The 26,603-nt window shown below is 61.7% G+C and overlaps 2 protein-coding genes across 4 annotated transcripts; one reads left to right on the forward strand and one right to left on the reverse strand.

The window, feature by feature from the left end:
- The first annotated feature begins 266 nt into the window (after positions 1-266).
- Positions 267-10,929, forward strand: STRIP1 (striatin interacting protein 1). 3 transcript variants are annotated; one of them, XM_074564476.1, is made up of 21 exons: positions 267-409; positions 2,051-2,120; positions 2,409-2,483; positions 2,999-3,133; positions 3,517-3,637; positions 4,003-4,071; positions 4,526-4,632; positions 5,076-5,203; positions 5,679-5,861; positions 5,979-6,196; positions 6,478-6,543; positions 6,737-6,800; positions 7,192-7,263; positions 7,538-7,612; positions 7,848-7,945; positions 8,213-8,339; positions 8,432-8,532; positions 8,757-8,823; positions 9,100-9,204; positions 9,492-9,696; positions 10,025-10,929. In XM_074564476.1, the coding sequence occupies exons 1-21, from the start codon at positions 359-361 to the stop codon at positions 10,270-10,272; spliced, it is 2,385 nt and encodes a 794-aa protein (XP_074420577.1). In that variant the 5' UTR covers positions 267-358; the 3' UTR covers positions 10,273-10,929. The 3 variants fall into 3 exon arrangements, with proteins under 3 accessions (XP_074420577.1, XP_074420576.1, XP_074420578.1); XM_074564475.1 differs by lacking the exon at positions 267-409 and adding an exon at positions 425-586; XM_074564477.1 differs by lacking the exon at positions 267-409 and adding an exon at positions 1,908-1,971.
- Positions 10,930-14,160: 3,231 nt separating this feature from the next.
- On the reverse strand, positions 14,161-21,050 carry ALX3 (ALX homeobox 3). Its single transcript, XM_074564166.1, has 4 exons — positions 20,783-21,050; positions 17,186-17,490; positions 15,140-15,202; positions 14,161-14,481 (listed from the first exon to the last, which is right to left on the reverse strand). The coding sequence occupies exons 1-4, from the start codon at positions 21,033-21,035 to the stop codon at positions 14,161-14,163; spliced, it is 942 nt and encodes a 313-aa protein (XP_074420267.1). The 5' UTR covers positions 21,036-21,050.
- Between the last annotated feature and the right edge of the window lie 5,553 nt (positions 21,051-26,603).

Here is a 26,603-nt window from a genome sequence, read left to right on the forward strand (position 1 = left end):
GATTTGAAGATTTACTTGTTCTAGGCCCCTCAGGTTGGGGTCTGGGCCCCAAAAAGCCGCTCCGCCTCTTCCCGCCACTCCCAACATGGCGGCCTCAAGCCGGGCCAAGGGAGGGCGGAAGTGCCGCTCCCAAGATGGCTGCGGCCAGCGGAGGGGGGGGGGGGTGTGTGTGAGGGGATGCCACACCTAAGATGGCCTCGCGGGGGCGGTGCTCGCCACCCGGCCGGCTGCCACACCGGCCGTGGCCACCGAGGGCGGGCAGTGACGCGGCCGGGGCGGCGGGACGGGCGGGCGGAGCCACATCGCGGCCACCGGAACGACCGGAGCCATTTTTCTACCTCCCGGTGCCACTCCCAACATGGCGGCGGCGCTGCCCCGGCTCTCCCTGCCGCTCCCGCGAGAGGGAGGGGTGAGTCCTCGCGAGAGCTCGGCGCGGTGGAGGGCGGCCGACATGGAGCCGGGCGGCGGCGTTGGCGTTGGCGTTGGGGGCTCGGGGCCGCTCCCGGGTAACAACAAGGCCCGCGGCGGAGCGGTGCCGCCCGGCAAGGCCCGGGACCTGGGCCGCCCGCCGCGCAAGGACTCCGAGGTCAGCGCCGCCGCTGCCGGGCCCGGCTCCGCGGGTGGGTGGGGGGGTGTTCCCGGCCGGGCCGCGTCGTTCTCCCCGCCGTGGGCCCGGGGCCTGCCTGTGAGGTGCTGGGCCGCTTCAGGCCTAACCCGCGCGGTGCTTCCCACCCTCCGCCATCCCCCGGGCCGGTGCTTCGGTGCCGGTTCCCCTGGGCGCCGAAGCCTTGGCCTGTAGGGCCGGGAGGCCTCTCTCTGCCAGGCCCGTTTGGTACCGGGTCAGCCCAGAGCCCGCCTGGGTCGGTACCGGGCTCGGGTGGGTGCTGGTTTCCTCGTCATCCAGCTCTTTGTCGTGTCTGGATCGGTTTGAGGTGTTTGTGGTGTGAGGGTGGCTCGGTCCTGGGTCCCCAAAGGGACCTGGCACCGGCCACCCTCCTTCCAGGGCTGCTCTGGGCTCTCACTGCCCCGGCCCGGGGCTTCTCCCAGCCAGTACCGGCCCGGTGTGGTGAGGGCTGGGTTGTCGGGTCCCTGGGCATCAGGTCAGACCAGGGGTGGCCCTGCCAAGAGGTGACCGACCCCTCCAAGGAGACACCGAGGTCCTGGTGGGAACCAGGAGGGTCATGTGGGTCTGGATGGAGCTGATTTATCCCACAGCTTTTCCGTGGTGTCCCCCAAATCCGGTTTCATTCCTGGGATGGCTCTGGAGCCATCCATCTCCATGGGTGCCCTCAACTGGGAGGGGATGACACTCCCTGAAAGGACAGGAGAGGGCTGTGAGGAGGTCTGCGGGAGGCCTGGGGGCTGGGGAACGGCTCCCAGCCCCACAGAGCGGCTCAGACCCACATAGACCCACTGCTCTTTGAGCAGACGGGGGGCTTGGATCAGCCCCTCGCTCACGGCGGGGCGGGGGTGCCCTGAGATTTGGGTGGGTTTTGTTGTGGTCCACGTTGATGACTTACTGAAAGGGGGCAGACGGTTTGTGCTCTGAGGCTTCTCCTGCGTGTTTTTCCAGCCTCCCCAAAGCTGCTTGGAGTTGTTTCGTTCTCACTGTTCATTTGTGGGGGGGATAGCCTAAATTTTCACACACCTGTGCAAAATGGCTGAGCTCTGAGAGCTCCGAGACCTCCCATGTCCCCCATAACCCCCTTTCCCTGCCCCAAGATTAAACGCGCCCCGTCTCGTGCTTTATTTTTTGGCCTTTTGGGGCTCCCGGAGTGTTTTAGAGGTGGTGCAGTGGCAGGGGCTGCCCGTCGGTGAAGCGCAGCGTGGCTCACTGCGGCGGAGCTGGGGAGAGCTGGGATGGAGATGCAGGAGGTGGGTAGGAGTTGCCTTGGTAACGTTTACGCTGCTGCGGGTACATTTTTGGTCTCTTGAACGGAAGATACAATCCTGGATTTGCGGGAGGATGAGGTGAATTGTTGAATGTCTCGGGGATTTTGGTTTTCCTGAAAAACGCTGTAATTTAACGGAATTCTTCCTCTGCTTTTAGGGCTATTCAGAGTCCCCAGACCTGGAGTTTGAATATGCAGATACCGACAAATGGGCGGCAGAGCTGTCTGGTAAGGGACTCGTCCTGATGGATCAATTAATCAGCCACAATTTTCTTTCTTGGTAATGATTATAGGAGCTCTTTCAACTGCAGTATTGCTCCGCTGTTGTCTTTAAACGCATCATTCATGTTAAAAGAGAAGTGATACCATGCAATTAATTTTTATAGCCTTACGCTGGGTGTATTTTTTGCATTTCCCTCATCTTGGATAAAACTGCAATTAACGTGGCTGAATTGCAGCTTTGTCCGATGGCTCAGTGCAGGTCGTTGGAGATTTTCCTCTGTGCTCTTTCGGCAGAGCTGTACAGCTACACGGAAGGGCCAGAGTTCCTGCTCAACCGCAAGTGCTTCGAGGAGGACTTCAGGATCCACGGTAAGACCCTTCTCTTGGACATCTCGCAGCTCTTGGCGGGGGGGGACAGGGCTTGATGTATTAGCGCTGCGTCAGAAAGCTCGAGCTGTGCGCTGATAATCTTCACGCGGTTTGTGCTGGAGACCTCATTAGTGTGCGTGGGCTGGCCCCGGAGCGCAGCTCGCTGCCTCCAACGCGTTCGGCGTTTGCTGATGTCGATGTCTGAGATGGTTCATCAGCGCCAGGACAGCTGTGCTGGAACATACTGGCAGCAGCAAGAGCATCCAGCTCATTTCCCATCAGCTGCCTGCGCCGGTTCAGATGGATGTGATTCATCTTGTCGTCTGATGGGAGGCAGGAGACGGTCCCTCTAGGCCGATCACGCACGCCTGGGCGTTACTCCCAGGAGCGCAGTTTTCCCTGCGGCACCCCTGTTTTCCGTCACGCTGAATCGTTTCGAGCTGTTCCTGCGATGTTTGTGTCCAGGGCAAGCAGAGGTGCCCCGTGCCCTCAGCCTGCCCGCTTTGGCTTTTCAGTGCGGGACAAGAAATGGACTGAGCTGGACAAGAACCAGCACCGCACTCACGCCATGCGACTTCTCGACGGGCTGGAGGTCACCGCACGGGAGAAGAGGCTGAGGGTTGCCCGAGCCATCCTTTACGTTGCCCAAGGTGACACCAGGCCTCTGCCCCCTTAGTTTCCCCTTTGCTAAATCCGAGTAGTGGATTGGAGACCGTTGATTTAAAAGATTTTAAATAATTTTTTTCCTTGCATCTTTGATTTCACCTGGGATGTCTGGAATTAACCTAATTCTTGTGGCAGCCAGACAGCTTATAGGAGTTTGGTCCAAAATCTGGCAGATTTCCCTGTGCAATCCCAGCTCTGCCAGACCTGGGCTGCGTTACCCGCAGGAGGACAGTTCAGTCCTCTGCATCCGACTTTTTGCCTTAAAATTAGGGCGGTGTTTTTCCTTCCCCCTGCAAAATGCTCTGGCGGTGTGGGAGGGCCTCGGGATCCCCTGCGGAGGTGGGATCCAGCGAAGGTATCGTTGCAGGTACGTTTGGGGAGTGCGGCTCCGAGGCCGAGGTGCAGGCTTGGATGAGGTATAACATCTTCCTCTTGCTGGAAGTGGGGACGTTCAACGCTTTGGTGGAGCTGCTGAACATGGAGATTGAGTGAGTACCTGGGGGAAAGCACTTCAGAAATGGCTCTGGAGCTCCTTGGCAGGAGTTTTTTTTCCAGTTTGAAGCAGTCCCGTTCTTAGTCTGTCTGCCCCTAATTCCTGCAGCCACTGGAGTGATTCCTGTTGTTCTGGGTGGATATGTGATGTAGGATTATACCTGATTTATACAGAAATTCACTGTGAGTTGTGCTGCCTGGCAATGAATAGAGACGGGTCTGTTGCTCTGTTGATTGCACTGTGAACAAGGGGACTCGTTGCAGCGATATCTATTCCAGGGGTTGGCTCTGGCCTGTGGGCTCCTTGTGGCGGAATTAAAATGTCTCCCAAGGCCCCTCTGAGGCTGTTTTCCCTCCGCAGTAACAGCGCAGCTTGCAGCAGTGCCGTGAGAAAGCCTGCCATCTCCCTGGCTGACAGCACGGACCTGAGGTAGGCAGCAGGGCCTGGGAGGAAGGGATGCTTGGGGGGGCGAGGAGAGGGGGAAACAGGGTTTGCTTGGTTTCTTTGGCAAGCTGAGACAGGCCAGCGGGCACCGGAGGGTGTCCCAGGCCTGTCCCACCTTCTGCCCTGGCTCCGTGAGCATCATCAGCTGCACTCGGGTCTGCTCAGTCCGCAGATGTCCCTTGTGCTCAACCTGCACAGCAGGCACGTGGCTGGTTGGGGACGCAAGAGCAATAAAGTATGGGAAAGCAGTTTTATTTTTTTTCCCCTGCTTTGACTTGTAGAGACCTTTTTCCCCAGCGTCTGAGTGTGGAGCGGGTGCATAGAAACTGGCTGTGGTCTGGGGCTGATCCAGCCTCCCCCCAGAGCCCTGGGTGCTGGTGGTGCCTCCATAACTCATCCCAAACCTCTGGTGATTGGCCTGACCTTCTGCTTTTTGCAGGGTGCTGCTGAACATCATGTACCTGATCGTGGAGACTGTTCGGCAGGAGGCCGAGGGGGACAAGCCCGAGTGGAAGAGCATGAGACAGACCTTCCGAGCAGAGCTGGGTGAGGACCAGGCGCTTGGGGGTTGATGGGATGGAGGTTTCCAGGGCTGAATAGCGAGAGAGTGAGATGGGGTTTTGCTCTAGGCCTCAGTTAATAGGGACTGGCAGCACTGGGTTGGTTTTTTCCAGGCTGAACCTTGCTGGTGGGGCAAAGGAGGATGAGCAAAGGCAGCCAGCCTTTTCTGCTGTCTTGGTGCTCTCTCCCTGGGGAAAAAAATTGACTCTTGGGGCTATCATTTCCTCTCAACACAGAGGTAAGAAATCATGGAGGCTACAAGGTCTTGGAAAGGAAGAGAGGAGCTGTCTGGGATGAGACAAGGATCTTGGTGATGGGGAGGTGCGAGATTGCAGAAGCCGTGTGAGGGTGCAGGGGCTGGTGGTGTTGGCGGTTGGGGTGAGGACAGGGACGAGGAATGCTTGGCTATCGCTGCCATGTGGTTCCAGGAGCCCCCCTGTACAACAACGAGCCCTTCTCCGTCATGCTCTTCGGGATGGTGACCAAATTCTGCAGTGGCCATGCTCCGCACTTCCCCATGAAGAAGGTGCTGCTCTTGCTCTGGAAGACTGTGCTGGTAAGGAAAGGCTGCGGCGTGCGCCGACACGCGTCCTGTGGTTTTTTTGTACAGCGGAGGAAGGAAGTTCTGCACTCGTAGCTGGCTGTAATTGCTCCATCCTCTTTTTCTGGCATTCAGCTGAGTAGTTTGTGCCCTATTAAACCCATTCTCAGGTTGCACCCTGTAGGGGAACATCAGGTATTGGTGTCTGGAGCTGGATACCAAGGACAGACCCAAAGTAAGGTCACCAGCTGGGGTCTGCATGAAAGAAAAGGTCCAGACACTTCAGTTGTGGATGCCTGAACACCCTCACACTGTCCCTTTTGCCTTTCACAATGACGAGAGCAGCATGGGGACAGGCAGCTCCTATTTTACACCCTGGGAGGGATTTGGGATTCCTGGAGAGCAGATTTGGGGAGGGCAGATGGAGAAGCCCTCAGTACTGTGTGTCGAGGAGCCCCCCGTGCCAAGGGTGCCGTGGTTTCCCTTGCAGTGCACCCTGGGGGGCTTTGAGGAGCTCCAGAGCATGAAGGCAGAGAAGAGGGAGATCCTGGGCCTCCCGCCGCTGCCGGAGGACAGCATTAAAGTCATCCGCAACATGCGAGCTGCCTCCCCGCCCGCCTCCGCCTCCGATCTCATCGAGCAGCAGCAGAAGCGAGGCCGGCGGGAGCACAAGGTGAGGCTGGTGCAGGGGACTGGGGACAGTAACATTAACAAGGGGCCGGCTGGGGTCTGGGCACTGACCTCGGAGCAGCTTTTCCCCAGGATATTCACCTGCCTGCTCTATCTCCAGGCCCTGATTAAGCAGGATAACCTCGATGCCTTTAATGAGCGGGACCCTTACAAAGCTGACGACTCCCGTGAGGAAGAGGAGGAAAATGATGATGACAACAGCCTGGAGGGAGAGACCTTCCCCCTCGAACGGGATGAAGTGATGCCTCCCCCCACCCAGCATCCCCCCAGCGACCGCATCACCTGCCCCAAGGGGCTGCCCTGGGCCCCCAAAGTCCGGTGAGTCTGTGGGGCTGGTCTTGGGCCAGGCTGTGGGGAGAGCTGGAGCGGGTTGAGGAAAACGGAGGCTGTTAAATATTGAGAACTTCAGCAGGGGCGTGGAGGAGATCTTGAGGATAGTGTGGTTGATCTGGTGGTCACTTCAGTGGCTGTTCTCTTGGTGGGGTGGGCTCTGCACCATCTCCTGTATCTGACCGCGAGGCTTTTCCTGATGGCCTGGGGCTGTGGTGTATCCAGGCGGGCAGGAAGATGTGACTCTTCCCCTTGTCCCTTTGCTGCAGAGAAAAGGACATTGAGATGTTCCTGGAGTCCAGCCGCAGCAAGTTCATCGGCTACACGCTGGGCAGGTGGGTTTCTGCAGAGCCAGCCTGGGGGGCTGCTGATTTGAGGGGGGTTGTGACAGAGGCTGCTAGCGTGGGCGTTCTGTTGGCCTCTGCTTGGCAGCAGAGAAGTCCTGAGCTCACTGGCTCCTTCTTGGGGTGGCTCCTGTCCAGTTTTGCTCCTGCCTGCACCCAGCCTGGCTCTTTCCCTTCTCTCTAGTGACACCAACACCGTGGTGGGCTTACCCAGGCCCATCCATGAGAGCATCCGAACCCTGAAGCTGGTGAGTACATTGACAAATTCCTCCAGCCCCTGCTGTTGTGTGGGTGCCCCTTCCCCGTCCCCCTGCACAGGTCAGGGCCAGTGGTGCGTTTGCCTGACCCCTCTCCCACTTGCTCAGCCCGGTAATGGGAGAGGCCTCAAATTTTCATCCCGTCCTTGGTCTCCCAGCCTGGCTGAATCGCTTTCCTCACGGGCTTCATTCCTTTCTTACCGGGGTTGTCCCGGGGTGATGCCAGCAGCCACCACCCTGCCCGTCAACGTTGTTCACCACTGAGACAGGAGTAACAGAGGTCCCTGGAGGGACTTAAAAAGATGATGGGACCAGGCTGGGGCTGGTGGCGTTGACGGTGGGGGGGAGGAGTGGTGTCAACCCCTGCTCTCTCCCTGTGCAGCACAAGTACACATCGATCGCAGAGGTGCAAGTGCATATGGAGGACGAGTACCTGCGCTCCCCGCTCTCTGGGGTGAGTGTGGGGCTGAGGTTGGGACAAAAGCTCCTGGCTGGGAGCTGGGGGCACTTGGTCCTGATTTGCAGTCCCTTTTGCAGGGCTGAGGGGTTTGCTCTGCTGGGGAGGGAGGAGCAACTTCTGTGGGGCAGAGGGTGGGGTGTGTGGGGAGGCTTTGGGCAGGAGACAAGGCGTATTGTGCCCTTGGGGTTGGAGAGCCTGAGGCTTAGCCAGCACCGTGGCACCGGTGGCAGCTCCTGGTATGAGGTTTTCTGGTCTCCCCTGGCACCAGGGAGAAGAAGAAGTGGAGCAAGTCCCTGCGGAGATCCTGTACCAGGGCCTCCTGCCAAGCCTGCCGCAGTACATGGTGAGCTGGGGAGTGCTGGGGTTCCCCCGGGCCTTGCTCTGTCCTTCTGGAGCTGATCTGGGGGGGCCTCACCCTGGGGCCTCCCTTCACTGCTCCGTCCCTGTCCAATGGTGCCCCCTGGGTTTTCTTCCTTCCGCACATATGCAGCCCTGTTACTCCCTCCTATGGTGGGGAGGGGGGCCTGTGGCTGGTCCCCCTGTTCCCATCCGCTTTTCCGTCTCTCCCTTCTCCCCAGATCGCTCTGCTGAAGATCCTCCTTGCCGCAGCCCCCACCTCCAAAGCCAAGACGGACTCCATCAATATCCTGGCAGACGTCTTGCCGGAGGAGATGCCGTGAGTGACCGTGGAGGGGGACGAGAGGCAGCGGGTGATGATGGGAGCCAGGCAGAGTGGTGCGGTTTGGGCTGGGGCTGTTCTGAGGCCTCCTGGCTGATCCTGGTCTTCTGCTCAGTGGTGTGCCAGGAATTTTGTGTTGCTGCAGGAGCTGGCTGCAGGTGGCTGCTGAGAGCCCAGGGGCTGGCAGGACTGTCCTCTTGACACCTCTGGGGCTGGCGGGGTACGGACAGTGCCCCAGCCCAAGGATCCCTCTGTGTCTCCCAGGACCACAGTGCTGCAGAGCATGAAGCTGGGGGTGGATGTCAATCGGCACAAGGAGATCATCGTCAAAGCCATTTCTGCCGTGCTGCTCCTCCTGCTCAAGCACTTCAAGCTGAATCACATCTACCAGGTGAGGGGGGCCAGGGTCCGGCCGCCGTGCACGGGGCTTTGGGGATGGGCAGGACCCAGGATGGGTCCTCGTTCACCCACCTTTCTCCCCAGTTTGAGTACATGGCCCAGCATCTGGTCTTCGCCAACTGCATCCCGCTCATCCTGAAGTTCTTCAACCAGAACATCATGTCCTACATCACTGCCAAGAACAGGTAGTGGAGGGGAGCGTCCGCGCGCATCCCTGCCTGGTGTGGGGAGGGGGGGTCCCTGCTTGTTTTGCCCCTCCGTGGTCCCTCCCTGGCCGTGGCTCCGGCCCTCGCAGGCCCAGGGAAGTGCCCGCTGCAGGCGATGGGTGGGTGGGAGGTGTGGGGCTGCGTTGCCCCCAGGCCAGGTAAGATCTGGGGGAGCAGCATGACACCCCCTCTCCCTCCTGCAGCATTTCTGTCCTGGACTACCCGTACTGCGTGGTGCACGAGCTGCCGGAGCTGACGGCAGAGAGCCTGGTGAGTCGCTCCCTTCTCTGCCAGGTCCCAGCCACCCCAAGGTGCTCCCCAAAGGGTTTCATGGGTGCAGGGAGGCAGCAGGGCATCGGCACCCAGCCCTGGCACCCTCAGCACTCTTGTGCTTTGCCCCGGCGCTGCTGGGACTTTGATGGGTGGCTGTGAGATGTCTCCTGCCTGTGTGCTGTGTCCCCTTGGGCAAGGGTCCTCAGACCACAACAGCCTCTCCTCGTCCCCGCTCCGATCCTTGCCTGACCCCCTGTCTCCGCTTTCCCGCAGGAAGCCGGAGACAACAACCAGTTTTGTTGGAGGAACCTCTTCTCCTGCATAAACCTCCTGCGCATCCTGAACAAGCTGACCAAGTGGAAGCATTCCCGCACCATGGTGAGGGCTGGGGAAGGTGCTGGGGCTCAGCCCAGCCGGACTGGGCTGTCGTGGGGTGCTTGGACTGGGTGAGGGGGGGCTCTGGATACCTCGGGGTGCCCTTCATGGTGTCCCCCAGACCTTGCTGGGGAGCTGGAGGCGAGAGAGGGTGGGTGGAAGGCAGAGAGGGAGGGTGCACGCTGGAGGAGGTGGTTGGCACGCGCGCAATGGGAAGTACCCACATATCCGTGTCACCCCTCTGTCCCCGGCTGTCGGGGAGCGTGTGTTGGGGGGGCTGTTCCCTGCAGATGCTGGTGGTGTTCAAGTCGGCACCCATCCTGAAGCGGGCGCTGAAGGTGAAGCAGGCCATGATGCAGCTCTACGTGCTGAAGCTGCTCAAGGTACAGACCAAATACCTGGGCCGGCAGTGGAGGAAGAGCAACATGAAGACCATGTCAGCCATCTACCAGAAAGTGCGACACCGTCTCAACGACGACTGGGCTTACGGTAACGGTACGTCCTTCGCAGCGGCTGCAGAGCATCCTGTTAGCCGCTGTCCTGCCTGCTCCCTGCGGTGACATGTCTGTGCCTAGATGTGTCCCTTTGCTGCTTGGGGCTTGTGCAGCCCTTAAATCTGGGGTGTGGGGAGGGATTTGGGGTGGTGGCATCACGGGGAAGAGGGAGAGGGCTGGCAATGGCTGGTGTTGGAGCGGTTGGTGGCTGCCTGCTCCCCACCCTGCGTGTTGGTCTTCGTAAGGACGTGGAAAGCCCTTTCCTGAGGGATTTGGGCTGGCTGAAGGGCTCCCAGCTCCCCTCTGACGCCCCTTTTCCCTCTGCCCAGACCTGGATGCCCGGCCCTGGGACTTCCAGGCGGAGGAGTGTGCCCTGCGCGCCAGCATCGAGCGTTTCAACTCGCGTCGTTACGACCGGGCGCACAGCAACCCCGATTTTCTCCCTGTGGACAACTGCCTGCAGAGCGTGCTGGGCCAGCGCGTGGACCTGCCCGAGGATTTCCAGGTCAACTACGACCTGTGGCTGGAGCGGGAGGTTTTCTCCCGACCCATCTCCTGGGAGGAGCTGCTGCAGTGACGGACGATGGGGAGGCAGGAGGGGGGTGCTTTGGGGAGATTTCGAGGCTGGCCCGCTGCCGAGGGGCAGGAGGAGCAAGGCTTTGGGGGGTCTGTGTGTGCCTGGACCCCTTGGGAAGAGGCTGGAGCTGGGGGGGTCCTCCCTAAGATGCCATCCTGCCCCTCTGCCTCCTTCCAGGCTGTGCCTGGCTCAGCCCCGAGCTGAGGGTGAAGGCTTGGTGGAGGCCACGGTGCCTTGGGAGTCTCCCGTTGGGTGGGGGGGCCTGTGGCGCCCCCCCGGTCGATGCTTTCGGAGGCAGCAGCCCCATCACCCTCCTCCTGCCCCCCCGCTACCAGCTGGGGCCGAGAAGGGGGAGCAGGCAGCGGTGCGGGGAGTGGGGCAAAGCGGGGTGAGGGCCCCTTCGCCGCTGCTGTGGGATCGGGGCGTGGGGGGGGGCAGAGGCTGCTGTCCCCCTGCCCAGAGCCTGCCTGGGGACACGGCGGCGGGGTCGGGGGCGCTGGGAGGGCGATGGCGGCGTGGTTGGGGAGGGTGGGGGATTGAGGGGCTAAGCTCTCCCCAACGGGCTGGGGAGGGCTGCGGGCTGCAGTCTTCCCTCGCCCCGCTGGGTGGGGTGGATGAGCTGTACATATATATATATATATATATATTTCGCGATCTCTCTGACCCGAGCGTGTCTGGGCTCTGTCTCTGTCCCCGTATCTCCTGCCCCCCCCACCCAGGTCCATGATGGGACCCAGCGATGGGGCTGACGTGTGGTGCACGAGGTTTGTTGTCTCGTGTCCTCCTCCTCCCCACGCACTCGGGTCCCAAGGCGGGGGGGGGGGGTTACCTGTCGCCGAACAATTTAATATTTACTTACCTTGCAACCAGATCGGTTGGCTTGGGGAGGGGGGGGAGCTGGTGACCTCGGGGGGGGCGCGGGCGGGAGGTGGCAGGTTCAAGCAGGCATTTGCCTGTCCCCTTCCTTCAACCGTCCTGCCTTCTGCCTTGGGATTTCTGACACCGGTGTGGTGGTGTTACTGGGATTTTCTTTGGCCCGTGCTCCTCACAGAGGAGCTGGGCATCGACCCCACCATCCCCAGAGCCTACCCTTGACAGAGCTCGCCCTTACGCCTTGCCGTGCCTCAGTTTCCCTGGCAGAAGGGCAGCGGCGGCCCTGGCCACCTCGTGTGGGTGAAATCCCGGGAGATTCACCCCTGTTTGAGGGGGGAGAGGCAGGGCAGGGGCAGAGGAGGCTGTTTGCTTCCCTGCCCGAGGGTGGCGGTGGGCAGAGGGAGACTGGGACAGCCGGGATTTACTCCCCGTCACCTGCTGGGATGCTTCGGGGCCGAGCCCGTGGCGCTCCAGGAGCGAGGGATGCTCGGCCCCTGCCCTGGAGCCCACCCCGCAGGCTCTGAAGGCAGGAGGCGGCAAACCCAACCCTTCGTAGACATCGGAGAAGCCACACCGGCTCAGCCCCGGGGGTGACGTGCATTTGGTAAGTCCCCGGAGCGGCGTGGCCATGAGACGGGCCGTGGGACCCATCCTGTCCTCCTCCCTCATAGCCACAGGCAAGGGACGGGTGGTGACGCGGAGCCGGAGCCCAGTGACCCCTCCAAGGTCCCCAGTGCTGCACCCTGACCTTGTCGTCCCCCCCCATGAACAGCGCAGATTGGGGCTGGGGGGGGGAATATCCTCAGCAGCATCCAGCTGGGGGGGGGGGGCACAACCACCGCTGTCGCCTTGCGATGGGTGAAAACACGTATTTCTGAGCCCCCCCAGGGTGCTCTTCCTCTTCCTGGGTGCCCCCAGCACCCACCCTGGTCCCAGTGCGGGAGGTGGCGCGGGGGGGGGGGTTGTGCTGGCGGATGAGGCGCAAGCGGATCCCAGCTCTCCATCACACCTTGTCCCCCCCGGCCTGTGCCAGAATGTTCCCCAGCTGCGCCGGGAAATCACAGACCCGCGGCTTTTATAGCGCTGCCGGAGCCATAAATAACTTATTAAAAATGTGTTTTATTGTTTATAAATGAATAACAAAATCCCCGCAGGTTGGGGGGCGGGGTGGGGGTGGGGGGGGGGGGTGCTGCGAGAGCCGGGGTGGAAGATGTCCCAAGGCCGAGGGGGGGCACCCACCGTGGCCGGGCTGTGCCAGGGGTGCCAAGCCCCGGGGGTGAGGAGCACCATCCGCACAGGTCTTGGAGCATTTGGGCTCCCTTGGGCCAGAAACCTTGGGTTTTTTTGGCTGGAAACCTTCTTTTTTGGCTGGAAACCTTGGAAACCTTGGGGTTTTTGGCCCAAATCGGGCTGGACGGGTGGTTCGGGTGCCTTCCCGAGGGGGTCCGTGGTGCCCAACTGAGGTTCCCCCCCCTGCCACCATCAGGCTGCAGGAGACCAAGAACTGGGGACACGGCGGTTTTGGGGGGGTTTTTTTTGGTACGAGGGGGTGCTGGGCGGGGGGGGTGTGTGGTAACAGCATCTCCTGGCGACAGGGCAAGCGGGAGCAAGGGGACGTCCCCTTCGTGACTCGGCCTCGGCTGGGGCCGTTTGCCTGTGGGGGGGTGTGTGTGTGTGGGGGGGGGGGGGGTCACACTGGCTGGAGGACGGGATGGGACGGTGCCACCGTGACCTGGCGCTTGGAGGGACTCGCGGTGACAGCGGGGGTGAAGCAGTCGGATGCCATGAGGTGATGTCCCCCCCCCGCCCCAGACACCCAAGACCGGTCATACAGGTACCACCGCTAAGGGGCTTCCTCCGGGCCCCCCAAAATGGGGAAAACCCTCCAAAATCACCACTTTTTCCTCAAATACCCAAACTGGGGCACGCGGGGTGGTACCAGGGATGGGGGGTCTCACCCCCTGGGATTGAAGCACCCCCCCCCCCATCGATCTGAGGGGCAACGGGGTGGCTACAGGTGACCCCACAGGGAAATGGGCTTTATCCCCGCAGCCCCCACTCCATACTGGTTTATTGCCCATCTTGGGGGGGGGGGGGGGGTCCATGCATTGCAGGAGCTGGGGGGGGGTGTGTCGTCACCCTGTACCTTATTCCCCCTCCAAGGGGGAGCAGAAAGGGCTGATGGGGTGGTTTGGGGGGGCTCTGGGGGCTCCGTGAACATGGTTGGGGGCTTTTTTTCTGCCCCCAGTAACCCCCCCTGCCTCGAGCACCCGCTGCTGTCCCAGCTTGTGTGGGTCTTCTGGGGAGACCCCAGTTTCTGCCATTGCTGGGCTGCACTGGGGGCGGGGGGGGGGGTGGGTCAGCAGCCCAATTTCAGCTGGGGAGGGGAGCGCTACCCCCAAAATGACGTGGTGCCCCCTGCCACGGTGGTCCCCTGGCACTCCCCCCCCCCAGCACAGTCCCCTCCCTGGACATTCCCAGGGCTGGTGACCTCCCGGATTGGGGCGGGGGGGGCGAAATGCAGGCAGCGGGGGGATGCAGATGGGGTTGGGGGGGGGCCAACGGGCTGCGACCCTGCTGCAAACCACCGGGTACCTCCATCAAATCCCACTCACCGAATGTGCTCGGGGGGGGGGGGGGCTCAGGTTTTTCAGGAGCCGCTTTCGGGGTCCTGAGCTGCCAGTTCCAGCCCCGCTGGGGGCGGACGGGGTTTGGGGGTGACCCTTTTCCCTCCCCCAGGGGCCTTGCTTTGCCCCCTCCCCTCATCACCCACGTTGAGGTGGGGGGGGGGAGGCGATGGCAGAGCGATGGAGCGGGCTGGGATGCAGGAGAGCGCTCGGAGATGGGGGGGGGGGTGAGGGTGACCCCCACCAACCTGCTCCCAAACCCTGGTGCTTGGTTGGGGGGGGGGGGGGTGAGGAGGACACACTCCGCCGCGGGGGGGGGGGGGATGCGTGGAAACGGTCTGTGTCCCTCTCTGGGGGGGTGTTGGTGGCGGGGTGGGGGGGGGGAGGATCACGTAGCCCAGTTCAGCAGGCTACTGGTCGCCTCTTTGCTCTTCACCCTCAGCGGCACCAGGGTGGGCGACTTGTAGTCGTGTTCGGGTGCCGGCTCGAAGGGGTGGGTGCCCAGGGCCGAGGCCGGGGGGAGGCCGTGCAGGGAGTAGAGGCCGTTGATGGCGGGGTGGGGGGCGGGAGAAGCGGGGATGCCCACGAAGCCGGCGATGTTGCCGTGAGGGTGGGGGTACGGAGACATGCAGGGGGACGGGATGCTCTCGGGGGGCAGGAGCCCCGCGGGACTCCCGGGGCCGGAGCTCGGCCACAGGTTGTTCTGCAGCTGGAAGAAAGAACCAAAAAAAAAAAAAAATAAAAAAAAAAATCCCAAAGTAAAGCGTTGGGGGGGGAACCACATCACCCCCCTTCAATCCCCCCACCCCCAGGGTGCAAATGGAGGATGCCTTTGCTTTAATGTAATTGCTTGGGGGGGGGGGCGGGGGGGGTTGAATCCCGGTTGAAATCTTCCTCCCTACCCCGTGGAGGGCAGCCATGGGAGAGTTCGGCATCGGGGATGCGCGCGGAGCCGGGTTTTAAATTTATTTTTTATGCTTTTCCACGTTGGGAGGAAAAAAAAAAAAAAAAAAAATAAAAAAAAAAAAAAATAACGCGGTTTTGCAGAAAAGTGGGGCAGGAAGCACTGATGGATGTGGGGCAGCTTGGGGGGGCCCACCCCAAAACCTGCCCCTAAGGGCATGTTGCCACGGGAGGCGGAGGGGGACAGTGACGCAGCATCTTCCCGCGTGTGGCAAAACGTGGTGCTGCCTCCGTCCCCCTTTTCCATCCGGGGCCACGCGCTTTTCCCGAGGGTGGAGAAAGGGCAAAAATAGGTGATGGGGGGCAACCCCGTGGGGACCCTGGATGCAACGGGACGGGACCCCTACCCTGGGCGGGGAATGGGACACGGTGGGGCAGGGGCAAGGCGCCGCGGCGTCTCTCACCTCCTGGATCTTCCCGTACCGTTCCCGTTTCCGCCACTTGGCCCGTCGGTTCTGGAACCAGACCTGGGGGGATGGAGGAGGGGGCTGAGGCGCAGGGACCCCCGTTCTTCCCCTCCCACCTCCAGCCCTGGGGTGAGATGGGCAGCCCTCTGCCCGGGTCCCCGCTCATCTTCCCAGCAGGAAAAGAGCCCCGCTGGGACCGATCCCAATCCCAGCATCCCCGTGGATGGGAGATGACGGGAGAAAACCGCCCCTGAGCAGCCCTGTTTGAGCTCGCCAGGCTTTTTCTCTACCAAGAGCAGGAATATCTCCTATCCCCCTTGGAAAATGAGCAGCCCTGCTCCGGGTGCGGCCCTTTTCTCTCCCTTGCGCTTCTGGGCTTCGTTTAATTCAGGTTTTTGGTGCAGAATGAGGTTTTTTGGGTCCTGCGCGGTCACGATGACCCACCTGCACCTCCCCTCTGAGCTGCTGGATGGGGCCGGGGACCGGAGCTGGGTGGGTCACGGCTCCAGCAGCATCTCCCAGAGAGGAGGACGCGGTACCGAAGAGGAGGACGCGGTACCGGGATGCTCACCGTGGGGCTCTCACAGGTAATTTCATCTAAATCCACCCCAAACCACGGCTCGGAGATGGCTCGGAGGCCACAGCGGGTCCCCTGCCCACGCCTCGTCCCCAGGTCCCGCCCCACGGGGAGGGCAGCGCCCAGGACTCGGTGGCTCGAGGCGCCCCGCACCCCATGGGTGCTCCCTGCTCTCTTTGTTACCCACCCGCCTTCTCTTCCCCCCCCACCGGGTGCCCCCTTCCAGCCGCCTCTTCCCACCAGGAGCCTCAAACCACACGGAGCCGCCTCTGGAAGGAGCTCCCTGGCTTGACGCAAGCGTGATGCCGGTGGAGCCGGGGCGGTGAGGGAGGGTCTCATAGATTCATGGAATGGTTTGGGTGGGAAGGGACCTTAAAGCCCAGCCAGTGCCACCCCCTGCCCTGGGCAGGGACACCTCCCACCAGCCCAGGTTGCTCCAAGCCCCGTCCAACCTGGCCTTGAACCCCTCCAGGGATGGGGCAGCCACAGCTTCTCTGGGCAACCTGGGCCAGGGGCTCACCACCCTCACAGCCAAGAATTTCTCCCTCGGATCTCATCAAAATCTCCCCTCTTTCAGTGTAAATCCATCTCCCCTCGTCCCATGGCTCCCCTCCCTGATCCCGGGTCCCTCCCCAGCTTTCCTGGAGCCCCTTTAGGGACTGGAAGGGGCTGGAAGGTCTCCCTGGAGCCTTCTCTTCTCCAGGCTGAACATCCTGCCCCGCATCCCGGGACATGCCACCCCCAGCCCCATCCAGGCCGAGCCCCCGGGCATCCCTCTCCTGGGATGGCAGCTCCATCGCTGCTGGTGCTGGGCTGGAGGGAGCTGAGCTGGGGGAGGCTGGGGATGAGGGTGCATGGAGGGGGATCACGTTAGGGAATGCTGGAGGGGAAGGTTGGCAATGACTTCCCAAATTTTGGCTCCTCCTCTCCCTTGGGTGCTGCAGAGAGGGAACAACTGGAGAGAGCTCGGAGAGGCAGCCGGCACCTGAACCCTTTGGTAGTGGGTGAAGCGAGCCCTTGGGCTTGGGATTTCCCCTCTGGGGCTGAGCAAAATCCTCCTGGGAAAACAGCTTCTAACTCAGCATCGGAGGAGGGAAAAGCATCCTCCAGCTCTGCCTGGCACCACCCGGGGCAGCTGCGCCCATCCCGACGGGAACCAGGGACCCACGCTCATCCCGACGGGAACCAGGGACCCGTGCTCATCCTAACAGGAACCAGGGACCCGTGCTCATCCCAACAGGAACCAGGGACCCATACCCATCCCGACGGGAACCAAGGACCCCTGCACATCCCAACGGGAACCAGGGACACCTGCCCATCCCAACGGGAGCCAGGGACCCGTGTCCATTCTGAAGGGAGCCAGGGACCCGTGCTCATCCTGACGGGAGCCAGGGACCCCTGCCCATCCCAACGGGAACCAGGGACCCCTGCCCATCCCAAGGAGAGACAGGGACCCGTGTCCATACCTGCACCCTGGCTTCAGTCAGGTCGGTCCGTAGCGCCAGCTGCTCCCGGGCGTAGACGTCGGGGTAATGCGTCTTCTGGAAGACCTTCTCCAGCTCCTCCAGCTGGAATGTGCTGAAGGTCGTCCTGTTCCTCCGCTTCTTGCTCTTGCTCTTGCCCAGGGGCTCGGGGAGTTCGGCGACCTCGTGTTCCCGCAGGTTGCCCAGGGGTGCTGCCAGCGGGCACCCCAGCTCCCCCGAGGCTTTGAGGGGGGCCCGGCAGGCTGCGGGCATCACCTGGTACCCGCCTTTGCATCCCTTCTCGCCGCCTGGCAGGGGGAGAGGCGCGAGGCGGGGTGGTGTTAACGGTGCTAATGAAGCCAAGAGCTCTCCGTGCCCGCAGCCCCAGCCCACCCCAGCACGGTCCCAGTCCTCTCCGGGGGGATGCTGGGGTACAGTCCCAGGAAAAAGGGGCTCAGCAGAGGCGCGCAGCGGGTCAAATCCATCACCGGGGAGGGCAACGCTCACCGAGGGTGTTGGGGGGAGGGGGGGAAGCCTGGCTGGAGCTGCGGGTGCTTGGGGACACGCAGATGAGGGTCCCCACTTGGGGACCCTCTTGGATGTAGCTACTAAGGGATGGGTGAGGGGGGGGGGGGACTCGACTCTCCTCATCCCTCTCCTCCCGCTCCCTTCCAGCACGGGCTGGCATCTCTGCCCTGCTCGGCTGCGCCCGGGGCGGAGACATCGGATCCACCAGTAACCCCAGCCCTCCCCGGCGCTGGGCCGTATCCAGACCCCCACGCTGGAGCTCGGTTCAAGGGGAGCCTCTGACCGCACCCCCCCGCCCCCCCGCCAGGGCCAGCATTTCCCTGTGGCTGTAACTCTCAGGAAACCACTTGGAAAGGAGTGAAAAATACCCCCCCACCCCCCCTCTCCCCAGGCTTTTTGCTCCAGCAGAGCTCCCCTTCCCCACCCTCCTGGGGGGCTGGGGGGGCCAGAGCAAGACATTTAGGGGTCCGTTCCCCCCCCCCCCCCCGCCTTCCCCTCGCTGCTGCTGCGTCTCTGGGGCGTCTGATGAAATGGGTTCAAGGAGATAAGTCGCTGCCACGCGTTTCCGAGGTCACCTTTGTCCCCCGGGAGGGTTGTTTGTCCCCACGCAGGGACACGTGGAGCTCAGCGGCTCCGGCCGATGCCGGGTGCTACTGGGACCCCGAGGAGCTGAACTGGTGAAGGAAAAACCCAGGGGGAACTTAACGGATGGGGGGGACGGCTTGGGGTCCCCCGGCAGCTGAGGGGACACAGGGACGTCACCTGGGAAGGAAACAACCTGAAAATGCCGGGTTTTGCCCCAGTCTCACCCCCACCCCAAGCACCAGCTCCAGAGACTCGGGCTTGCTGCAGGTGGAGACCACTGGCCCCCTCAGAGGGGCAGGATCAGGCCCACGGCCAGGCCTCGAGCACAGCACAGCGCTCAGGGCCGGCGAGGGGGGGGGGAAAATCGCCTCCTTCGGGATGGATCCTCCTTCCCGGCCCGTTAACCATCACCTCCCGGTGGAGCCGGGGAAGGGGGTCCCCATCCCTGCGGACCCACCAGGGGCTCCACACCCCACCCAAACCAGCCCCCGCCGCGGCCTTTTCCGGACTTTCGTTTTTGATTTTTCAGTTGTTTCCTAATTAAGGCAATTTGGGGGTTACGGCTTGCAGCCGAGAGCCCAGGTCCAGCTGCTTTGAATTAAGGGGGAAAATGTTATCTGGGGGGGGGTTTGGGGGGGTGATTGCTCCCCGTCCCTCCCAGTACCGACCTGTCTACGTGCCCGGTGGTAGGTAACGGCGAAGGGATGAGTCCAAATTACCGTTTCCTCCCCGCTTTGTCCTCCAAAGGGCTCAGCCTCCAGGCCGGGGGGGGATTAATGATAAAAAATAAGCCCCGCCAAGGAGCGGAGAGAAGGCAAAAATCCCCCAAGTGACCGAAAATGAAGAAAAATGACCGAAATAAAAAAAAATCCCGCTGCAAAGTGGCCCCATAAATGCATCGGATTTGGGGTTTTTCCCCCTTTTCAGAGGCAACGCGCCGCGTTTCCGAGCGACCCGCCGGGTTTCGGCGTTGGAGACAAATAAATAAATGGCCAGAAAGAAGGCGAAGGCAGGAAGGGAGCAGGATACGGGCACGTAGCTAAATAAACAGGGCGTCGCAGGGGGACAAAGAGGATGGGAAAAAGAGAAGATATAGATATTTCCAAGCTCCCTCCACCCCCCACCCCCCCCCCTTCCTAAACTGACACCCCCTGAAAGATTTGGCGGCGCTGGGGAAGTCGGCAGCTGGGGAACAGCTGTACCATACTTGGGTTAACCAGGAGGGGAAAGGAGAACTCAAAGGGATCATTAGCGAAGGGACGGGGGCACGGAAAGGGCTCCCAGGAACCGGGGGGTGTGTGTTGGGGGGGGGGGAAGACACAGTGACCGCCAGCGACAGCCACCCCCGGGGACGGCAGCATCCCTCCCGCCGCACCGGGAGCAGGTAAGCGCGGTGGAGGGGAGCGGTCCGGTGTCCCCGGGGTTTTTTCCCTACCTGTTCCCCCACCCCCCCCAACACACCATCACCCCGGTCGGGAGCGGGGCGGCTTTGCCAGGCCCCACCTGGTTCCCATTACACCCGCGGCGCTGCCTTTTTTCTTCTTATATTAAAGCGAACGGGGCGGGGGGGGGATAAAAGGCCCGTGGGACCGGGGAGCCCCGGAGGGATGCGACGAGCTCAGTCGGCCCCGGATGGAGTCCCCGACGGTGCCGGCCGGGAGGGAATAGTGCGAGGGAGCGGCGGGTTGTTGTTCGGTCGGTGGAAGCGATGGGGAAAGCCCCGGGGAAGCGCCTTGTCCTGCCCCGGGAGAGGGGTGCGGAGCCCCGGCGGGTAGCGCCCGGGAGCCGGGCACCGGGGAGCGATGTCTACCGGGAGCCCCGGAGCCGGGAATCGGGAGTCCCGGAGCCGGGCAACCCTGTGCTCTGCCAGCCCCGGAGCCCCGGCTCCGTCCGTGCGGCCCGTTGCTGCCGCCGGTCCTGCCCGGTGAGTCCCGGGCACGGGAGGCAGCGGCCGGTCGCCCCTTTCCAGCTTCCTCCGGAGGGACGGGGTCGGTCCCGGTCCCCGACCCCCTTAAAGGGCTCCGTCCCCATCGGGACCCGCCGATCCTCCGGCCGGGCCGGTCCCCGCCGTCGCGGCAGCGGGGCCGGGTCTCTCCCACCGCCTCTTCTCCCTTTTTCCTCCCTCTCCCCCTTTCTGGAAGGCGGGAACGATCCCGGAGACCTCGGTCTCTGTCGCGACACAGTCCCGGTCGCCCGACGCACAGGAACACCGGCCCGGCCCTCGCCGGCTCCTGTCGGTCCGGGCGGTCTCCGCTCCGACGGGGCCATATCGCGACAGCGGCCGCCTCGGTGAAGCCGAGGGAGAGCGTGTCGGCGACAGGCCGCTTTTGAGGGGTGGGGGAGCGAGGGCTGGGGGTGCCGGCAGAGACCGAGGGCAGGATCGGGCCCGCCGGGCGGGGGTAGAGAGGAGGAAAGAGAAGCAGAAGGGGCCGGGGAGGGGGTTGGCGACCCCGGCTCGCCCCATCCACCCGCCGCTCGCCCCGGTACCTGCAGCCCCGGCCGGGTAGAAGGGCTTCCCATTGACGGCCACGGCGAGGGGGCCCGGGTTGGCGACCCCCAGGTACCGGGGCTCGGCCTTGGCCGGCGGACAGCGGGCCGGGCGGGGGCTGAGCGGCGGCGGTTGCCGGGGGGTTCCCGGTGGCGGAGCGACCGTGAAGGCGATGGGAGGCCGGGGGAGCCCCGGGGGGGGTCCGGCCCGACGAGGTGGAGGGGGAAAAGCCGGGCAGCCCGGTGCCTCCATGCCGCAGGTTGGAGGCAACGGCGGGGGGGGCGGCCGGAGGGGAGCGGATTTTGTGCGGGGGGCCGGGGGGAGGAGGGGGATGGTGGGGATGGGAAGGGAGGGATCGCCAAGCAAACACCCCCCCCCCCCCAACCCCCCCCATACACACCCACAGCCCGCTTCCCCCCACTCCACAGCCAGTCACGTGCGTCCTCCCAGCCACTTCGTTAACCCTCTAATCCCAATTTCCAACACCCCCCCCCTCACCACCACCACCCCCCCCAGCCCCAAGGTCCCTTTCCCGAGTGGGTCGCACCTCCTCCATCCTCAAGGCAGGGGCCCTGCTCTTCCCCTCCCAGCGCTCCCAGTGTCTCCCAGCTACAGGAAATGCCCAGGGCCCTTCCTTGATTTAAAGCTTCATCCCCGACTGCTTCGAGCAGCTCAAAATCCCGGGCAGGGGGAGAAACTTCCATTTTTCAGACACCCTCGGGTTTTTTTTTTTTTTTCCCCCCTTCCCAAGCTGTACCGAACCCATTTGTAGCCTTTTCCTCCCCAAGGCCGGGGCTGAGGCCTGGGCAGGTCGGTTCAGGGATGATGGTGACTCTGAGACACGGGATCTAGGGATAATGGTGACCCTGGGACTCGGGATCCAGGGGTGATGGTGACCCCGGGATCCAGGGATGGTGGTGACCCTGGGACACAGGATCTAGGCATAATGGTGACCCTGGGACTTGGGATCCAGGGAAGATCATGACCCTGGGACATGGGATCCAGGGATGATGGTGACGCTGGGATCCAGGGAAGACCTTCACCCTGGGACATGGGATCCAGGGATGATGGTGACGCTAGGACAAGGGATCCAGGGATGGTCATGACCCTGGGACACGGGATCCAGGGATGATGGTGACCCTGGGATACGGGATCCAGGATCCCACGGTGCCATGTCCGCCCTTGGGCTCTGCTGGCATGGGTGGCATTTGCTCCCGGCCCCGACTTGGTCCCATCCTACTCCCCACGTGTCCCTGCCGCTGGCCCCACGCCCCAGGATTTGGGTCCCCCCATCCCAGCAGCCCGGCTTTGGCTTTTCCAGCGGGCAGAGTGGATCAGAGCTTTCCTGGACTTTTTTTTTTTTTTTTTTTTTTTTTAACCCTCTCTCCTCCCTTTTTTTGTCCTCTGCCTCCATCCGGAGGTGCTTCTGCTGCTCCCCCCAGGGGCCGAGCGTTTGGCTGGATGGAGGAGGCGGGGTGGGGGGTATAGCACTTTGCGGGGGGGTTTGTGCACAAAATGATGGGGCGGGTTTGGCGATTCGAAGGCCGGGTGACAAAGAGAGAGGGGACTGAGTAACAGGCACGGAGAAATGAGCAGGTATTTGGGCCGAGGGGTGATGTTTTACGCCTCCGTTTGCTGTTTTCCCTCACGCAGAACACGGACCGTGGCTTTCGGCTGGCCCCGGGGCATCGCTCCGCGCTCTGGGTCCAGGAAAAAATAACCTGTGGGTATCGGGGGGCTGCAGGGCAGGGGATGAACTGCGCGGGAGCAGCAAAAAGAGGTGGAGAAGGACCAGGCGGATCCCACACGTGATGTTAAATAGCACAACGGGGTAACACTGACCATTAAATAACGTTATTTAGCGTGATACGGCTTTTATTGGCGGTGCTGGGGCAGTACTTTGTTATCCCAGGCACGCTGCAAATCCGGAATCGCAAGTCGATCTTGTTTTGAAGAGCTTATGATCAAAATATAATGTGACCCCCCCACACACCACACACCCCCCGTCGCCGTGTCTTGGCAGCGGTTGCGGGATCGATACCGCGTCGCCGGGTCGTCGCAAAAACCGGTGTTATCGACGGAGCGCCGGGTCTGTGGCGCGTGGCAGAAATCCCGGCTGGATTTTCCAGCCTCCCCTGGTCGGGGGAACCGGGATTTGCAAGAAAAATAGTGGCTGGGTCGCGATCCTGGGCTCAAACTTCTCCTGGCGGGGAGTCCCGGCCCTGCAAAGGGGGGGGTCTGTGGGGTGCCCCCTCCTCGCCCACCCTTTCGATGCCCACGACGGCTCCCTCCGCATCCCGCAGCCTTCCCGACGCTTTCCCTTCGCAGCAGCTGCCGAGATTTTCCCTGTTGGACTGTCCGCGGCTCGCTGCGTGTTGTAAATTATTGCTGAAGGGGGACTGTAAGTCCTCTGGCACGCAACAAGTCATTAAATATTATTAAACGTCGCATAACTCCTGCAAAGGCTTATTAGTTTCAATGAACCTCTCCCAGTTTTACTGCTGGCATTTAAAAGGATTTTAAGAGCAGAGGGATGAGCCCGTCCACGTGTGCCGGTGGCGCGGAGGGGGCTGGTTTGGGATGTACTGGTTTTCCCGTCTGGAGCCACTGCCGGGCAGGTGGAAGAGGTCTCGGGAAGGTGTTTGGTGTGCGGGATTTGGGGTATTCGGGAGCTGAAGGCAGCCTGAGGAGAGGTTTGTGAGCTCTTCTGGGTGTTAGCGGCGTCGGCGTGCGTTGGGGGAGCTGCCGAGGGGTTTGGTCCCTCCAGGGAAGCAGGGCTGAGGACCAGAGCTCCTGGGGTCTCCTTCTGGACCTGCCACCAACCCTCCGCCCTGTGTTTTCTTGCGCGTAGAGCCACACCAGGGTGCCTCCTCCTCCTCCCGGCTTGGTGGACGGATGCGTTTGGGTGCCTTGAGATCGGGGACAAAGGCTGCCGGGGGGAGACCAAGGTGGGCGCCTCTCTCAGAGCATCATGGATGGGTGCCAGTAGGGGACTGACCAGGGCGGAGAGGTCCCCGGGGTGCCCCCGGGTCTTATTGGGGTTTATTTACCGTAAACCAGATTATTTGTAGGCAAAGGACAATCCCAACAAACTCCTCGGCTGAAAAGCTTCCAGGGGAAACTTTTCACCGTGTCCCGACGTCCCACTCCGACGTCTCTGCAAGGGGAAGCGCCGCTGGGTCGCCTTTGGGATTGAGATGACCTTTTGTGGCCCCATTTCAATTGCATCTGCCACCAAACGAGCCGTGGCAAGAGAGCCACCGAGTGCCGCGGGAGGACTCCAGCGGGACGCTCTGTGGGCAAAGCTTTTCTGTTTTCGGTTTCTCTCTCGCTTGCTGGGAGGAGGAATTTTTTCCCCCCCCCTCTCTTTGCATCCCATTGGCTTTCCCGACCATCTCCAACCATCCCGGAGAGCTGCCTCGCCTCCCCTGGGATCACGAGATGTCACTGAAGAGCTCGGCAGGAGGCCGGGAGGGTTTGCATAGCTCTGTGGTTTGTAGGAACGTCCCCACGCGGCCGAGGCTTCCCAACGTTACCCAGAGCCTTGGAAAATGCCGGCGAGGAGCAATGGCTAACGCAAGGGAACGGGCTTCTCCTCCTCCTCCTCCTCCAAGGACACGCTTTCCCTCCAGCCCGAAGGTCGAGCAGCCCAGATGAGGACCAGCAGTGATGGTCCAGCCCGTGGGCTTTTTTTCTCAAGGGTGGGGGGGGTTGATTTTAAGTTTGGTTTGGGTTTTTTTTGCCTCTGCAATCTGTAGTTTGAGGGAGAAAAAAAAAACGCTGCCAGGAGCCTGCTGAGACAAAGCTACGGCTTCCTCGGGGAAGGGGGGAGGCAGCTCAGCCCAACGTGGCTTCAGGGTTAAGGCAGAAGGGACAGAATCTGGGGACAACTGTCCTCCTAACGACACTGTTGGACACCAAAGCCCCCTCCAGCCCGTGGCATCCCCAGCTGTGACGGCTGACCAAGCTCGGACCAGGGCTTGGAGGCCCCAGCTCTGCTGCTCCTCTCCATGCCCAGGCCAGGTCCTCAGCCCGGAGAAACACCACGGGTGGACAAAAGGACAACCCAACGAAGGCCGTTCCTTCTGTCCCTTGCAAGGACATGCGTTTTGGCGGAGCCCGTGAGGTTTCTTCCCATGCCCGAGGAAGGCGAGGGACTCGGTTGGCCACGCTGGTGGCTCTTCTGCTTGTGTCCCCAGCCTGGGCTCCTCCGGGCTCTGCGCCCCACGGCGAGGACCTTCTCCAGGGAGACCTTCTCCCCAGGGGAGACTCAGCCCTGGGGGGTTTACGCCCCTTGTTGGGTGCCAACATGGTCTTCTAGTTTGTCTTGGGCACGTCCCTGCATCTCTCTGTCACGCAGGGACAACAATCAGCGAAGGGACTCTGTCCCCGTGCTTGACGTTATTTTTTTTTTTTATTTTTTTTGCTAAAGCCGCGGAGCCATCGCGGCGTCAATCCTCAGCCCTCGTCCGTCTGCACGTCCCTCTCTGCCTCCCAAACATCCCCGAAAATCCTCCAATTCCCCCCTGCCCGCCTCAGCGCCCAGCTTCATCCCGAGCCCCGCTTCCGTCTCCCTCAGCATCGGCCTCGTCGATGGCAGGAAAAATGACTTTATTCATCGACCGGGGGAAACGTCCCCCGCTGATGGCAGCCCCCTGCCGCCTTCGCGGGTGGGGAGACGGAGCCCCTCGCTCTGACCCTGCCACCAACCCACCCGAGCCGGGGCCGGGTTCGTTAATTAACGAGGCTGACGACGGAGAAAACAAACGGTTTCCCCGTTCCCAGGTCTGGCAAAAGGCAAAGCACCCGCGCAAACATCCACCCCCCCCCCCCCCCGCCCACCTCGCCCCCCGCGTAAGAACCATGCCCGAAGGCAGGCGACAACCTCCGCGTCACCCCCGTGCTTTACAGGTGCGCATATATATATATATATATTTATACACGCGTAGATATATATTTATACAGGCCGATGTATTTTTCTCCGTGCTTTTTTCTCCATGCGTTTTTCTCCGTGCGTTTTTCTCCGTGCGCTTCTATACGTGCATTTTTCTCCGTGCATTTTTATACACGCATGCGTTTTTCTATATGAATGCGCATTTCTATACCCGTGCACGCTTATATACCCATGCGTATATTTATACGCGCGTGCCTATTTACATACGTACACCTCTTTATAGCCGTCCGGACGTATTTCTGGATAATTTAACCCCAAGCGAATGTCTCTTATGGTTAAAACACAACGGCGGCGCGTTTCTCCATCCCGTTGCCGGCGCACGGGCGCTAAAATCGGGGAAGTTGGTGCGTCTCCATGGCGGGGAGGTACGAAAGAGCGGGTGGGAATGGCAGCCAGGCGCCGGCGTAAACTGCAGAAATCTCTCAATTTGTACAAATGTTATTTAGGGTTGTCACGTCTACGGGCGCAGAGCCCTGGGGATGAGGCGAGGAGGGACGGGCGTCTGCTGGAATAACACACGGACACGCTCGGTGCTGGTAACGGGGCGGGGGGGGCGGATTTTTTTTTTTTTTTCCGGAAAATAATGAATTTATTGAAATTGCGATTTTTTTTTTTTAATTTTTTTTTTTCTTTTTGGCTTTTTTTTTTTTTTTTTGGGGGGGGGGTGTGTGATTGAAATCTCTTGAGTTACCGTTGGTGTCCTGCGCTGGCCGCGGAGCAGCCTTTGGTGTGGGATGGGAGCGTGCCGTAAATTAACGGTAGCAATAACCGGCGAGGGGGACAAAAACGCCGGGCCAAAAAAACCCCGGGGGCTTGCGGAGGGGACGAAACCCGCCGGGAAAGCCGAGCCCCAGCGCTTTTTGTTT

Source organism: Larus michahellis, chromosome 21, assembly GCF_964199755.1.
Source record: "Larus michahellis chromosome 21, bLarMic1.1, whole genome shotgun sequence".
Taxonomy (NCBI): Eukaryota; Metazoa; Chordata; class Aves; order Charadriiformes; family Laridae; genus Larus; species Larus michahellis.

What these genes read in the sequence shown, in the direction of transcription:
- STRIP1 (XM_074564475.1), top strand. Translation starts at nt 452, where the DNA reads ATGGAGCCGGGCGGCGGCGTTGGCGTTGGCGTTGGGGGCTCGGGGCCG. An exon ending in TGCTCTGGAAGACTGTGCTG is followed by an intron (nt 5,204 to 5,678) that starts GTAAGGAAAGGC and finishes TTTCCCTTGCAG; the next exon opens with TGCACCCTGGGGGGCTTTGA. An exon ending in CCCTGGGCCCCCAAAGTCCG is followed by an intron (nt 6,197 to 6,477) that starts GTGAGTCTGTGG and finishes CCTTTGCTGCAG; the next exon opens with AGAAAAGGACATTGAGATGT.
- ALX3 (XM_074564166.1), bottom strand. Translation starts at nt 21,035, where the DNA reads ATGGAGGCACCGGGCTGCCCGGCTTTTCCCCCTCCACCTCGTCGGGCC. An exon ending in TGACTGAAGCCAGGGTGCAG is followed by an intron (nt 15,203 to 17,185) that starts GTATGGACACGG and finishes CCATCCCCCCAG; the next exon opens with GTCTGGTTCCAGAACCGACG. An exon ending in GGTACGGGAAGATCCAGGAG is followed by an intron (nt 14,482 to 15,139) that starts GTGAGAGACGCC and finishes TCTTTCTTCCAG; the next exon opens with CTGCAGAACAACCTGTGGCC.